This window comes from Anguilla rostrata, chromosome 9, assembly GCF_018555375.3.
Source record: "Anguilla rostrata isolate EN2019 chromosome 9, ASM1855537v3, whole genome shotgun sequence".
NCBI lineage: Eukaryota > Metazoa > Chordata > Actinopteri > Anguilliformes > Anguillidae > Anguilla > Anguilla rostrata.
This window is the reverse complement of record NC_057941.1, coordinates 53,788,075-53,804,021: the sequence shown is the minus strand read 5'-3', so window position 1 is coordinate 53,804,021 and position 15,947 is coordinate 53,788,075. Positions and strand designations below refer to the sequence as shown.

Below are 15,947 nucleotides of genomic sequence, written 5' to 3'. Positions count from 1 at the left end.
AGTATTAAATAAAATAGTCATATAGATTCATAATTATTGTGAATGAGTTTTCACTAAACTAACAACAGCCAATCGGGGCTGGAACACACAACCTTCTGGTTAAACGTCACAAGCGCGACCCACTAATATGTAGCCTACTTCGCGCGCGGTGTACTAAATAACGGCAAGTACCTGCGGCGGGAATTTACGCGAAATCCTTATAATACAGTCCATGCTTTTACTTAAAAGCCCTTAGAAGAATTGACTGAACTATTTTCTTAACTTTTCACAGCCATGTACTTTTAATAATTTTCAATACAGACACACTAAAACGTCAATTTCCAATGCAGTAGTTTGACAAGTTGTGTGATTAAAATAATGTCCGTACACGGACAGGGGTCTCGGTTTTATTGTACACTGCCTGAGCGGGTTCTTCCTTTATACGCGTGAAACAATATTTTTCAAATATTTTCATCCAAAATATTTGAACTTTCATCTACAAGAATAATATATTATATTATGTATGATTAGGACATACACAGATGTACACACAATGAGATGCGACTAAGAAAAATCAAATGGGAAAAAATATTAGTAATATAATCCCATATTTATTTATTTCTTAAAATAATAATAAGAAGAAATTAGCTTGTCTTTAAATAAAAAAACCCAGCGGCGATCATCAAATAAATAATAACTCATCAAATCGCGTTATGAATAGAGAAAATATCGAGGAGACTATGAGCATCATTACCAGTGCAGTCCTGGCTCCGACACAATGCATTGACACTTTGCGGAAATTAACTCTAAAGTAAGTAAAATAATAATGCAAATGTTTGCTAAATATAGATGATATTATTCGGTGAAATATGTTGTTACTTTAATGTAACGAAAACGTGTCTGCGCGTATAGAATCACAAGCATTTCTTATAATATTAGAAGGACTCCTGTGATAATTCAATAAAGCCTAAAGACAAAAATTGCAGTAGTAAGTTATAATCATTTGCATTAGCCTTGCCGTTACATCCGGTTATGAGGGAGCTAGAAAATTACATACAACCTAGGCCTATATGATCTAAAAATATGGCACATAATTGCTGACTGTGACATATACTGTCTAGACCAACCGAAAACAGCAAGTAATCAATAGTGATTCATTTTTAATACTCTAATTTCATTATTAAAAAACATTTTGTATTACGAATAGCAACCAAACACTTGGCAGCCTACCGAATGCTGGAATAACCTCAAAAAAAACGCACAATTATATTTATCACTAATAAATATCTAATATAAATATGAAAAAATATTAATAATAAATATTACCCTACTGCGTGGAAATTATTCATCATTCCTGGGTCTTATGTATAATTTTCATTTTCTAAAATGTTATTTTATTAAATTAATGGGGAGCAGTCGGGCTCGATCTTGATTGTGAAATGTTAAGTCAGATTTATCAAAGTGGAACCTAGCTAATGTGTAGCTACATTTCTCTTATGTTTTCATTGGGTTATCTTCTTTTTAAAATAATGTAGGATACTAATTTATTATTATTATTATTATCATTATTGCTATTATTGTTCGTGTTATTATTATTGATTAATTAATTAGTTCATCATCGGCTAAGTAAATTTTAACTATGTGCTAGCTGCGGATTTGCGAACTCTATCATTTGGAAGGCGAACCTGAATACTATTTCACAAGCTACTGGACTAAGACCGGCTGACTGGGCATAGGCTGTGGAATATTATTGAGGGAAAACGCCGTGAAAGCCCCGCTTAATGAGCGGGCAGGTCTGGCTCGGTTCAGTAACGTTACCACGGCTCGCTTTGTGGGGTCAAAACCCTTGCGCTCTACGGCTTTCCACGTAAAGAGAATTATCTTGAGACTCCTGTCGATTTGATTTTGATTAAACTTTACGCGCAAATTGAAAAAAATAAAAAAACAGACATTTCTGTAGCCTGGTTTATTTTTTTTGGCCAGCTTGCTTTACATCTCTGCTTCTGAAGCAAATCTAAGTGTGTGATAAAAGGTATTTATTTCTAACTAACCTATAGATGCCGATATTCCATACAGCCGAAGCGGTAATAGGGGAGGGGTAGCCCCTTCGTTTTGAAAGGGTGCAGAGCAGGTTTGGGGAGGGGTTGGTGGTAAGTGTGACATATAGCTAACGTACACAGGCTGCCTGCTTGCAGTTCAACGGCACCCCGCATAACCTCAGCTAGACATCCCATTGAAACAGAAATGTCTGAAGTGCCACACATTTACAATGCACGCTCTACATTCAAGTATGCATTCCATTATAGCTTCCAAGTCAAAGGAAATTATAGTTCTAGGTTTCAACATTTTATATGCAAAGTAAAATGTCTTACCTTTCTTTAAAAGAAAATAATCAGTCTCCAACCTACGTAGAAAATCTAAATTAAATTGTAAAAATTAATGATCAGGCTTCTGGAACAGTAAAGCAGTAAAACATGGGAAGTATATACAAATACTATATAGTGCTATTCAATCCAATCACTCCGGGAAACGCGACTGTTTGAAAATGGCGCCAACGGCTACTAGCTCCCCACTATACTTGTGACACGGTACTTCAGTGGGGAAAAAAAAAATAAAAAAATGTAACGGATGTAATTACATTTTTCAACAATCTCATCGTGTGCATATTCACTTGGTAAAACAAGTCATGTCATTTCTACGTCCACAGGTCAACTGAATTAATTTAAAATAATTTTTGTTTGAATTTTAATGAATAACCGTTTGTGCTCCGCCGCAATGCATGACGGGACCGAGTATTTTCTTGAATTTCTGAGGACCAGCAGCGCCGCGGCAATATCAGCGCCTAGTGGCGGAGTGAAGTTACTACGAAGTTGCACAGCGCAGATTTGAAAAGAAACTGATCAGCCTTCGTGCACATTTTAAAACAGAAGTGATGTGCTTATTGCTGTCACGAACCTCAGCACAACAGCGAAACAACCTGTTTTTGTTTTCTGAATTAATTTAATTAGGATTTAGTTCGATGTCGGACATTAATACACAAAACGCTTCTGCTATACAGTAGGCTTCGCAGGGTTATGATCAGGTCAGGAATTCTTAAAATAAAGTAGCTTAACTTTGGTGCATTTATACAGCTGGTTTGAAGAACGGTTTAATCACACATATACATGCACACACACAAACTTCAACCACCAGCCAGCTTCCCCTGGGATATAATTTTATTGTCATGGTACATTTTAGTATACATTATACAAATATATAATATTTGTATATTTGAAGTGTACATATTTTCACTAGAACATGAAGCACAGTTTGCATAAGTTGTACAAGCATGAAATACTCAAGCGGAATATTTTTTCCCTTTATTTTACAGGACCATAAAAATACTTCTTCATCATTTTCATAATATAATTGTTTCTGAGTCTATTTACAATATTGAACTCTTAACAAGAGCCACTCATAGTTGGCAAATGTACAGATTCAGTTTTAAATGTACTTTTGAACCCCATTTTCTCACAATAACAGAATATGTTTCCAGGGGAACTCAATAACCCACATTAAGTTTTTCAGGGAACACAGAATCATCAGAACCTCAGAGGGGTAACTGATCCAGTCATCATCATCAACATCCACAGGTTTCCTTAATAATGAAACACATCTCAATATGATTGTCTAAAAAAATTTACAGAAGAAAATGAGGCATATGTATTCAGCATCAAGTGAGTAACTCTACCTGGTTTGACTGAAAATGGGTGGAGTTACCATACACCAACAGTCACTCTCCAAACTATGCCTCTCTCCGTTTAACCACTCATATAACACAGGCACCAGTCTCTCTATTTAACCACTCATATAACACAGGCACCAGTCTCCCTGTTTAACCACTCATATAACACAGGCACCAGTCTCCCTGTTTAATCACTCATATAACACAGGCACCAGTCTCCCTGTTTAACCACTCATATAACACAGGCACCAGTCTCCCTGTTTAATCACTTATATAACACAGGCACCAGTCTCTCTGTTTAATCACTCATGTAACACAGGCACCAGTCTCTCTGTATAATCACTCATATAACACAGGCACACAGTGGGTCAGTCGTCTGAACACAGAATAAAACGGGCAACTATTCCCAACTAAAAGTGAACTGCATGCAACAGCTCTCAGCGTCAAACCTTCATCTGCACCATATGAAAAAAACAGCACAGTCCAAGTTACTGGAAGGCAAGAAAAAATTACAGGTTTGCATTTACAATAATATACAAATATTCATATTTACAGAATTCCCCACTTAGCACATTTTTAAATGGACTGCTAAATCTTCAACAAAGAAAAATAAAATCCTTTCAAAGCTGTCATTTTTTTTAAAGGATGTAAAAAAAACCCAAAAGGTTACACTTTATTATTTATGTATTATTTATATGACAAGGTTACATTCTTACATGATACAAAATTAAAGTACCCAGCAATAATCCCAAGGTCAGAGTTCTGTCTCAGAGTGCCACATATTTACATACTGTACATTTAGAGACCAGATCCCTGCCCATCTTTCCCAACATCCTTCCTTTAGGAAGCGTTTAATTTCGTATTTTTCTGTCTGACCAAGCGGCTGGTCATCCCGCGCTGCACGTTTGAAATGAACGCTAAAAGAGTTTGGCGGTAAGCCCAAAAATCTTCCTCGACCACATTCACACTTTCACTGACCTCACTCAGTCACACTCACCCTTTCATCCCACATCATTGGCATGAACCCTCTGGTGCTGAAAGCCTGGCGGAACAGGAAGCAGTTAAAAGTCCGGAGTCGGAAGGCCGGGAATTCTCCCAGCATTTCCCTGTGCTCCCCAAAACGCTGCCGTTGGTGACGTGGTGAGCACGAGCTCTGTGCTCGGGTCCTGTCCTGCTCGCTCAGGAGAACACACGCTGCCCACCGGCCCATGTTTAAAATGATCTCAGACTAGTTACCCCTGTCCCACGCGCTAATCTTGTCCGTTATGGGCTAAAATACAAAAACCTGATCCTAGAACAGCTTTCCATCTTCATGAACATCTCCAGAGCAGCTGCACTGATCCAGGACCAGGTCACTGCTCTTCATGTTCTATGCTTCTCCACTATCTGCTAAAACATCACACTGATCCTACATCAGCTCCATTTAACACCTAGCTGAGCGCTCTGCTGCTGTTCCAGACCTCGACAGTCTGCCTATCGGCCTCTTCCCCCCTCTCCCTCACTAAAAATATCTCACTTATTTATTTGGTCTAACATTTAAAATAATTGGCCCAGTCCAATGCTGTCAAAACATCAGATGAGCTTCTGTTCTTAGGGAAATACTCCGCCTCTGTCTCTTCTGCTTCAGCTCTCATTCTGATTGGCTGAGCTCTTCTCAATCCACACCTCTCATTGGTTGTCTCCAAAACTTTCCTGATTTGTCATTGGTTGAGCTTGTTTTCCAATACATCTAAGTTTCTGCTCGATCCCTCACCGGTGAGGGAGAAAGGAACAAAAGCAGAAGAAGGAGATGCCATTCCTCACCTTGAGATAACACCTCCTGTGAAAGAATGCTTCTGATCGGATGGGATAGTATCAACATATCTGTATGTGTGTTTTTGATTGGCTGGGACAGTGTGGACATATCTGTATGCATGTTTTTGATTGGCTGAGATAGTGTGAACCTATCTGCATGTGTGTTTGCCACCTTATCCTGCGCTGTGATTGGCTGGAGGTGGTGTGGATTCAGAAGCTTGGGTGGTGGGAAGTGAAGGAGGGAGGGGGGGAGATAGGGAGGGGGCTGCCCTGTGGGCTGGCACAAACCGAAACCCCGCCCACTGGTGATCCGGTAGCCTGGGCAACACTACAGAGAGAGAGAGAGAGAGAGAGAGAAAGACAAGAGCACCATTAAATATGACACTGACCACAATCAGTTGATTCAACATTCTCAATATTTTTCTATGTGTTTTGATATCAAAATGAATTTGCAAACTATGACATATGTTTGCGTCTGGTTTTTCCAAATCCCAAATCCCAGGAGGCGCCCCTACCTGACTGTGTAACCGGCGATGTGAGGTGCATCCGTCACCCCGGCAACAAACAGCTTCTTTGGGGGTCCATCGGACTCGACTCCTCCTGGGGGGGTCCGGGACAGGAGACACATCAGTAAGAGTAACACCCATGAAATGAGTGGAAGAACCTCCAAAACACAGAACACATGGAAACGGGACGCAGGGGGGCTCTGGCCCAGTCACTATAATAAAGAACAGCAAATGAAAGTAAATACTGGCAGGATGATGTTTCGTTTCCTTAAAAATAAAATCTAAAATTACCTTTCCTTTTCAGCGGCGTTAGAGCGGGCCACCTCACTGCATCGTTTTGCGCCGCCCTGCTAGAGAGGACAGGAAATGCACCAGCATTATTACACTGCCCAGAACATCGTGGCATCCAGTGCATTGGATTTGTGGTAAGCAGTCATAATGGCGAGTGTGTGTGTTCCTGGTCTGTCTCGGCAGCAGATCACATGATTTAGTGGAACAGATCATTTAACAGGAAATGTGGGTATTAATTTCCAGTTGGTATTAAATCAACACTTTTTACTGCACTTTGCTGTTTATTGCATAGGAAGTGGAACCTACCCTCTGAACCTCCTTGTTGGACTTGGGGATGAGTTTGGTGTGACACCACTGTCAAGTGAATGTATCCCCTTTTGAGAGAGATAATGAGGAAATCAGAGTAAGACCTTCTCTGGCTACAGACAACACACATGGCACCAAGAAGACATGTCTTACAAAGCACCACTTAAAATGTAATATTCTATGAAAAGATTCCGTGCTCACATGTGTACCTGCTGAACTGAACTGGATTGTGGGAAAGGTACATATGTATGTATACGTGCTGATTCACAAGCTAATGCATGTACTAAAATAGATATTAAAGTACACACTTGCATACATGCTAATGTATCGACTTATATACACTCCAATGTATGTACTCACCAGGGAGGTGTGGTCATGCCAGTGACTGACAGGAGGATGAGGAGCTGAAGATGAAGCACTGTGAGGGGGAGGAGGGAAGGGGGAAGAGAAAGTCTGTAACAGCAATTGGTGTTCAAACCTGACAGCTGCTGCTCAGTATTAGTGAGTGAATAATGGGGTGATGGTACTTGTAGTCAGTATCAGTTAATAATGGGGTGATGGTAGTTGTAGTCAGTATTAGTGAGTGAATAATGGGGTGATGGTAATTGTAGTCCATTACTGTAGTGTATAGATGCCAGTTTGACCCTCACCTCATCCTCTGCAGATTCTCTCTCAGGTGCAGCTCCACACTCTCCTCCTGGAACACAGACAAACCATCAGGTCTCAAACACACCGCACCTTAAGAGATGGCGGATCAAACGAGAACTACCACAATCTGTTCCCTCACCAGCCTTTTATGATCCTGTCTCTCGCTGGCCAACGAGAAGGGGGACAGGGGGAGGGCCTGGGGAGAAATGACATCTCATTAGCTGCTCAGCCGACTCCGGACTGAGGAGACTGGCTGACGGACAGCATCACTCAGTGACGGGCCAGTGGCCAGACAGACAGCGGTAACTCGAACACACAGGAGGCCGACGGACAGACGCACGGACAGACTAACCCGCCCAGGACAGCTGTGGTTCACGGACATACTGCTCCGGCGAAATCTTGCCGAGCTGGTGGGACTGAACACCGTCATGGCATCACTAATGGGGGTGGGGGGTGGGGGGAGGTGGAGAGACACAGGTGGTGTAGTGAATGACCAGAACAAGAGAACGTATCCCTCCTCAATATTACAACCTGTACATTCAGAAAAATATGTTCGGCTTTAACTAGGACTACTACAGAAAAACGAAATCAACGATGAATCATAACTGCAGTTCCCTCACCTAACACCGCTGATCATGGGGGCGCTGTTCGACCTGCGTAGAGCCCCGCCTCCGCCGCCCGCAGCTGCGCCTGCGCACTGGTCCACCTCCATCCGCTCCATTTCGCTTCTTTCCTGGCCCAAGGGCTCCCGGCAGCCTGTGTCGCGGGTTCCCCGCTCACAAACCTCGCGGGTCGCGCCAACTCTAGCCCCGTGAAAGCCCGACCTGCAGGCCTCAGCCCAGAATCCACACTGAACCGCCAAGTCAGCGGGACACTTTCCTCGTTCCCGCTAAAAGCATTTTTTGTCGACCACAGGCAGTCCCCAGTCGGAGAGAAAGATTGTCGCGAAGAGAAATAAATTTGGCCTGCTGACAGGGACGAGCTACAGGTTTGCTACTTAGCTTGCATCCCAGCACGACAGCTGGCTTAAGTTAGCCAGTTACGCGGATCAGTCGGCATCCGTTTCCACTGAAGCTCGCTAAACAGCAGCTAGGTAGCTGGCGCCCTTCAGTAGAGTTATAACCTGAAAGCAAATAGCCAGCCAGGATGGATAACAATATGAAAACGTCGTTGAAATACTAAGTATCCGCGCAGTTTCACTGTAAATACATGCAGAAACTACGCTAGTATCGGTATGATAAACTCCAGTAGTGAAGTTTAGCTCGCTGGCAAAACCCCGTCATAGGTCTTAGCTAAGATAGCTTAGCTAACGGACTCGATAACGTTAGTTAACACTGTTTAATAAGATAGTTTGCTTCCAGACGTCAATACACTTACATAGTTTTAATATACTCCCACATTCCGTCGCGCAACACGGTTTCCAAAAACAAACTGAAACTCTTTGCGAAGAAATAGTATCTAGCTACTAATTTAATTTTTTTTTACATAGTCCGCAACAAAATGCATTCGCTCCTCTGTCGCGTTAACAACACCTCGCTCTGGCCAGTCAAAGAACTGCAGAAATCTGTGCAACAGGGCGAAGGAGAGCGAAACCAAGACGGTAAAGTACCCAAAATTTCCGGTATTTTATTAAAAATGTAAGGTTTATGGTAAAGGTAATTAATATCAAGATACTTGTTACTCGTCGTCATTTTGCTTTGGTTTTTTCTCGGTAGGCATGAAAATTTATCTTCGCTAAATTAAAGTGTAATTATATTTTACTGCTTAACACGAGATTATTCAAGGCCCTGATAACCAAGAAGACCAAGAAGATAACCAAGTCATCTAGGCTACACCAAAAAAAACCAAACAAATCTGAAAGTCTGCATTTACCATTCTTATTAACCTTATGAAGGTGTTGATGACAGTAAATGGGTTGATTGACTCATATCCTTGCAATTTAGCCTTTAAAACTAAACGTTGTATTCTCTACTTTTTATTTAACTCCAAATATAAGTGTTAAGTGTTAATCTTGAATAACGAAGCAATGCAAGCCTCTAATGTGTGGATTCCCATGTCCCAGTCCAGCTTGATGACCGCTCGGTGTGGTTGGGGTTGGTTGTTGGTCTGAAAAAGCGGTGTCCTAGCTTGAAGTGGGGTTGTTCGGCCAGTAGGGGGCAACCTTTTCCCAGGGCCAATGTCCCAGTTGCAGGGCTATTGTGGTAGGCTAACGGAGATCCACTATGAAGGCTGTTGTGAAGCTGTATTGTTCTATTTGTGAATTAATTCTCCTACTCACTTAATTTCACTGTGGGTGTTACAGTTTTCACTGGACACTTTCATGCTGCTCACAGTTAATTTAGTATTTGAATCATCATTGAACATTTTTTAGTTGTTCTTTTTGCTGAATCACATTGTTGTCTTTGTTTATATTTGAATATTTAAATATCCCATGACTCTGACAGGTGTAGCTTTGAAATTAACAATCAATTAGGTTGCCCCCACTTAAAAAAGAATATATATATATATATATATATATATATATATATTATTTTCCAGTTAAGCAACTAAATATTTTTGTCATGAATTAATTGTGTATTATTTGTCTATACAAATGTTTTGTATGTCAGAATTTACTAACTGTCAAAGACGTTGGACCTGGGGCCTGTATCACAAAATAGAATTACTGAGTTAGCTGGTTAACTGCACAGAGTAAAACCCAGAACAGCTCTTTTTACTTCAATCCATGTTCCAGATTTGGGAGGGTTGCGTATTTTACTCAGCACAGTTATCCAGCTAACTCAGCAATTTTGCTTTTTAATACAGGCTCCCAATACGATGCAATCTAATCTCCTCTATGGGGCTATTTTCAATCCAACAACACAACTCACTGATGCTTTTACAGACGGTGTAGAAATTATTCTCATTATCCAGAGTTGTGAAACGTCAGCGGACTTCACCATTTACCAACAGCAAGCCGGTATTCAGTGAGCTGTGCAGCTTTTAGATACGGCGTGTTTTTTTCCAGAACATCTCTGGATAGCTGAAGAGTGCGTCCGCTGGAGGAAGTGAACGATGCTGAGAGGAAGTGCCGTTTAATCATTGACCCTGGTGGAGACCGAAGGCTGCAGTAATATCTGTGGACAAGGGGTCCACGGGTCACTGAGCCGTCTGAGAGCTGCCGGGGGGGGGTGGGGGGGTGGGCTGGGGCGGGGTAGGGGGTGGGGGGGGGGGTGTTGAAGGGGGGCTGGAACAGTCGCGTCATGGAACAGTCGCAAGATGAAGGCCAGACAGGATGTGTTTTGGTGAGGGGGCACTTTAAGACACACCCACCCTACGCCCTTGCGGGGCAGAAGCTGCGTCAGTGCGAAAGGTACACACGCCGAGCTGGCATCTCCTGAAACAAACCCTCGGACAAACGCTGACGCCGGGTCTGTGTGCGTGCGTGCGTGTGTGTGTGCGTGTGTGTGTGTAACGATTAAAGGTTTGGGGGGTGGGCCTTGTGTTTGTGTGTGTGTAACGATTAAAGGTTTGGGGGGAGGGGCTTGGCTTGTGTGTGCGTGTAACGATTAAAGGTTTGGGGGGAGGCTTGGCTTGTGTGTGTGTGTGTGTGTGTAACGATTAAAGGTTTGGGGGGAGGGGCTTGGCTTGTGTGTGTGTGTGTGTGTGTGTAACGGTTAAAGGTTTGGGGGGGGGGCTTGGGTTGTGTGTGTGTGTGTAACGTTAAGGTTTGGGGGGGGGCCTTGTGTGTGTGTAACGTTAAGGTTTAGGGGTGGTTGGGGTGGTGCTTGTGTGTGTGTAACGATTAAAGGTTTAGGGGGTGGGACTTGGGTTGTGTGTGTGTGTGTGTGTAACGATTAAAGGTTTAGGGGGTGGGACTTGGGTTGTGTGTGTGTGTGTGTGTGTAACGATAAAGGTTGTAGGGGTGGGATGTGGTGTGTGTGTGTGTGTGTGTGTGTGTGTGTGTGTGTAACGATTAAAGGTTTAGGGGGTGGGACTTGGGTTGTGTGTGTGTGTGTGTGTTTTGTGAATGGGTGTACATTTTACATGATTCCATTAATTTCCCTCATCTCCGAGCCTGCTCATGTGTGCGTATTGATTGTAACTTTTGCTCCACGGTGTTGCCCTGGCGATGACCTGTGACCTATTAGGGAGAATTGAGTCTGAGGGAACACCGTGAGGGTGCACTTCTGGCCGTGTCGGCTGTTTTTGAGACTTGTGTTTTACTCTGAAAGCCATGTTGAGTTGATGCACTAGACCTGAAACAGTGAACCACTGAATGAGTGAATGTGTTCAGTGTGTCAGTGTTATTGAAAGACAGCTTGACACATGTCCAACAATGCAATTAAAATGTTTTTAACATGTTAATACGAATGTAGAGCTCTCTCTCCCCCCCCCCCCCCCTCCCTCTCTAGGACAAACACGCCCCTCAAACATGCTTGTTTCAGCACTTTCTGCTTCTCGGATGGCAGTGAATGTGTGAGCAGAAAGAATCGGACAACACTGAGGCACTGAGAGTAAAAACAGAGATGTATTCCAGTCCACCGAGTCCCCAAACAGGAAGTACACACACGTTCAGTCAGAAAATACATAGTCATGACATATAAACCCCTTTCAGTGCGTTATTACAGAGTTGATAGTATTCTCTATACAGTATATGCTTGTCATGACATCAAAAGGAAATTACACAAGTCATTAGGAGATCATCTTTGATATATAATGTAAGTGTTTTGGTCTGTATGAGTGGCCCATGACTATCTATGGGGATGGATGGATCTGCTGGTATTCAGAAATAATTCTCGGCTTTTCTCCACCAGGAGATCTGGAAGCTGAGGTGGTAACTGTCAGCTGTGATGTGTGCTGAGCATCGGGGCACAAAATGGCCACTGCAGCGCTGAGCTGGTAACTGTCAGCTGTGATGTGTGCTGAGCATCGGGGCACAAAATGGCCGCTGCAGCGCTGAGCTGGTAACTGTCAGCTGTGATGTGTGCTGAGCATCGGGGCACAAAATGGCCGCTGCAGCGCTGAGCTGGTAACTGTCAGCTGTGATGTGTGCTGAGCATTGGGGCACAAAATGGCCGCTGCAGATGAAGACTGAAGATGGATCAGGTGAGTTTGCAAAAGCAATTTAATCATCGAATGAAGGACGCTTATAAATGAAATCTATTCTTCTTCTTCAAATTATTATTATTGTTATTATTATTATTAGGTAAAATCTACGCATTTTATAGGACAGGCATCTGGGTTGAACAGCTGTGACTGGTGATTACTTTCTGTGTTCCCCAATCCCTCCCCACCCTTGAAAACCTCAAAATATATTTCCTGAAGATTTGGATTCATTCTCCTTCTCTTTGGCCCCGCCTCCCCCTCCTGGCCCCTCCCTCTCGGCTACCCCTCCCAGCATCCTGAGGGGCCAGAGGAGGGCGCGGTGGGAGGGCTTGTGGCGTGGGCAGCAGGGGGCGCTCTTGTCCTTGGTGATGAAGTAGAGCAGGGCGTTGAGCCAGGCGTTGAAGGAGGCGAGCGGGCGCGTGACCTTGTAGCAGATGGACACGGCGCGCATGGAGTCGCAGCGCACGCCCCGCCAGCCCTTCAGCACCAGGAACAGCGTGCGCGTCACGTGGAAGGGGAGGAAGCAGAGCGCGAACAGCAGCGTGATCGTCACAATGGTCCGGATCGACTTGCGCCGCCGCCGGATGTGCAGGCAGGCGGGGCCTGAGACCGCCCCGCCCCCGGCCCCGCCCTCCTGCAGGTGCGGCTGGGACCTCAGCGCCCGGAAGATGGTGAGCACCACGTGGGAGTAGCACCAGGCGATGATGACGAAGGGCACGAAGAACCCCAGCAGGTGCAGGATGATCCCGTAGGGCACGTACTCCGAGAACTCCTCATCGATGGCGTCGTCCCAGCAGTTCTGGAAAGTCTCTGCCGGCCCCGCCCCGCCCTTGGCCCCGCCCCCTCTCATGACGTAGCCCGTCTGAGCGAAGCGGAAGATGGGGCTGGTCAGCACGAAGACCACGGCCCACACCATCCCGCAGGTGCCCTTGGCGGCTCGCTTGGTCTCCAGGGTGATGGTCTTCATGGGGTGGCAGATGCCCAGGTAGCGGTGGACGGACACGCAGGTGAGGAAGTAGATGCTGCAGTACAGGTTGAAGTAGAAGAGGAAGCGCACCAGGCGGCACATGAAGTCGCCGAACACCCAGCGGTCGCGCATGACGTAGCTGGCCACCAGGAAGGGCAGCGACAGGCCGTACATCAGGTCTGTGGCGGCCAGGTTGGCCATGTAGACCAGCGAGGCGTTCCAGCGGCGGCTGCGGCGGAAGGCCCGGAGCAGGACCACCGAGTTCAGCGACAGGCTGCACAGGAAGGTGAAGGAGTAGCACAGCGGGAGGAACACGTACTTGTACGACTCGTCGATGCTGCAGCCGGAGGCCGTGGAGTTCCCGCCCCCCGTCACGGAGACGCTCACCTTCATAGTCACCGGCCGCGCCCTTTCCCACCGTGGCTCATCCTTCCCGCCATCTTCCCTCCTTTTCTGTGCTCTTCTGCTCCCAAGGCTGATATGTTCCTGTCTTCCTCCCCCTCCTGTCCCCACCCCCCCCACCCCGCTCTCTCCAGTTCCTGCAGGAAGAACGCGCAGGTGAGTTTGTCCTCGTTTTGTAGTGTAATTTCAGTGAAACTCAGTTCAGTTTTCCTAATGTACAGGGCTATACATGTAAAACACACTCACACCTGACAAATTAAAACACAGTCACGCACACAGGCACTTTCTACCTCATGTCATGACTCAGTTCTGTGGCCTATATATAGGCTAATTACTTTCCATAATTACAGTAAACAACCTTGTCCAAGGACATACCTTTAGTTCCACACACACATATGCACTCTCTCTCTCCACACACACACACACACACACACAACACTCATACATACTATAGGTATGCGCATACATGCTCTCATGCATACACAAAAATACACATACAAATAAACACACACACGCCCCCTGTTCTGTTCCTGTCTTACACAACCTTGCGCTGTTTGTCTGTCCTGCTGATTCAGTCTCCTGCTCCATTAACCATTCAATCAGTAACGCTTTCCCTGAATGCCTCTCTCTCTCTCTCTCTCTCTCCTTTTCCACTCACTCATCCCTCCATCTGCTCATGTTCCCTCAATCCCTCCCCCCTTCTTTCATTCCAAAACTTCCCACACAACACAGGGATTGCCTGTTCAGACTGCACTCAAAGAGCACACATCCTGCTACCGTCATCACCGTGTGCCGCAGAGCCACAGAGCATCACCTCTCTGTACAACTGAATCCAACTGAAGATAAAAGCATCATTAGCATGTGTATGCTCCCTGCAGCTAAAGCTAAAAGCATCATTAGCATGTGTGCTCCCTGCAGCTAAAGCTAAAAGCAGCATTAGCATGTGTGCTCCCTGCAGCTAAAGCTAAAAGCATCATTAGCATGTGTGCTCCCTGCAGCTAAAGCTAAAAGCATCATTAGCATGTGTGCTCACTGCAGCTAAAGCTAAAAGCAGCATTAGCATGTGTGCTCCCTGCAGCTAAAGCTAAAAGCAGCATTAGCATGTGCGAGAGCCTGCTAGTTAAGTGTCATGACTTCTCCAGGCCACAGGGAACATGCAAACCTGGTTGCTGCTGCACACCAATGCACTAAGAAGTCAGCGCTCTCAAACCCAAACTGCTCTCAAACCCAAACTGCCGAAGTCTGAGAAGAGCAGCAGACACAAGCAAAACAAAAACCTTTTCTGTGATTTAGCTGCAGCTGTTCCCCTGCTGTTATGGGCCTAAAAGAGAATTATTACTTTTGTAAAGCAGTACTTGTGCCTTTCAGACAAAGGTCTCTCTCCTAACCTCTGCGGTCACTGAATTATTAATTGCCATGGCAACCCAATACGCAGGTAACGCAGTGTTCTAATATTGTTGCTCTGTCATTAATCTGTCAATAATTTATCAGCAGAAAGAGTACTAGCGATGACGCAAGTTCCTGACCGCCACTGTTATTTAAGGTATTTTCCAAGAATTGCAAATTAACAACTTCATTTTTAAACAAAGGTAACATTAGAAAATAACGCATGCTACTCCATCCCGTGGGACTGCGTGTGAGTGGGACCGTGTCTCTGAACAACTGATTTATACAGTTTTTATCAATCATGAAAAAGAAAAAAAAAAATTTCATAATATCATAGCCATATGAATTTGAGGCTTAATTAGTAGAGCATCACAGTAGCCCACTGAACCCCACTCAATCCCAGGTGTCATTGTGCGTGTGTGAGTGTGTGTGTGTGTGTGTTTATGTGTGTGTGTGTGTGTTCAGGAGGGTACTCTCTCTGGCTCTTACCTGTTGGTGGACAGTGTAGCATGCACTTCAGTCAGAATAAAATGCTCAGTATCAGGTTAAGACTCGAGCCCCAGCATTGAGACCACACAATCCATCCAGACTACAACACAAACCTTTCTCTCCCCCTCTCTATCTGTCGCTCCCTCTCTCTGTTATGCCTCCTCCTCGCTCATCCCTCCCTCTGTACCCTTATTATTGCTGAGCTGGTAGCTAGCACACAAACACACTGACACTCACGTACACAAACACATACACGCGCACACACACACTCATACACACACAGACACTCACATACACAAACACACACAGACTCTCACATACACACTCTCATACACACACACACACTGAAACTCGCATACACAAACAC

General features: G+C 44.7%; 3 protein-coding genes and 1 long non-coding RNA gene across 6 annotated transcripts in view; 1 reads left to right on the top strand and 3 right to left on the bottom strand.

Annotated features, from left to right (window-relative positions):
• Positions 1–15,947, top strand: part of med11 (mediator complex subunit 11) — a 39,789-nt gene that overhangs the window by 20,346 nt on the left and 3,496 nt on the right. The window lies entirely within an intron of this gene.
• LOC135264244 (uncharacterized) lies at positions 3,177–4,930 on the bottom strand. Its single transcript, XR_010332639.1, has 2 exons — positions 4,701–4,930; positions 3,177–4,194 (listed from the first exon to the last, which is right to left on the bottom strand). It is a non-coding gene; the product is annotated as an uncharacterized LOC135264244 (long non-coding RNA).
• On the bottom strand, positions 5,220–8,787 carry LOC135264243 (P2R1A-PPP2R2A-interacting phosphatase regulator 1). Of its 2 annotated transcripts, none has more exons than XM_064353009.1 (9): positions 7,869–8,787; positions 7,601–7,685; positions 7,388–7,444; positions 7,251–7,297; positions 6,961–7,018; positions 6,601–6,668; positions 6,295–6,350; positions 6,013–6,097; positions 5,220–5,825 (listed from the first exon to the last, which is right to left on the bottom strand). In XM_064353009.1, the coding sequence occupies exons 1-9, from the start codon at positions 7,967–7,969 to the stop codon at positions 5,708–5,710; spliced, it is 675 nt and encodes a 224-aa protein (XP_064209079.1). In that variant the 5' UTR covers positions 7,970–8,787; the 3' UTR covers positions 5,220–5,707. The 2 variants fall into 2 exon arrangements, with proteins under 2 accessions (XP_064209079.1, XP_064209078.1); XM_064353008.1 differs by having other exon boundaries at positions 6,295–6,353; positions 7,869–8,785.
• Positions 11,740–13,816, bottom strand: LOC135264246 (P2Y purinoceptor 3). Of its 2 annotated transcripts, XM_064353015.1 has the most exons (2): positions 13,691–13,816; positions 11,740–13,577 (listed from the first exon to the last, which is right to left on the bottom strand). In XM_064353015.1, the coding sequence occupies exon 2, from the start codon at positions 13,502–13,504 to the stop codon at positions 12,536–12,538; it is 969 nt and encodes a 322-aa protein (XP_064209085.1). In that variant the 5' UTR covers positions 13,505–13,577; positions 13,691–13,816; the 3' UTR covers positions 11,740–12,535. The 2 variants fall into 2 exon arrangements, with proteins under 2 accessions (XP_064209085.1, XP_064209083.1); XM_064353013.1 differs by having other exon boundaries at positions 11,740–13,806.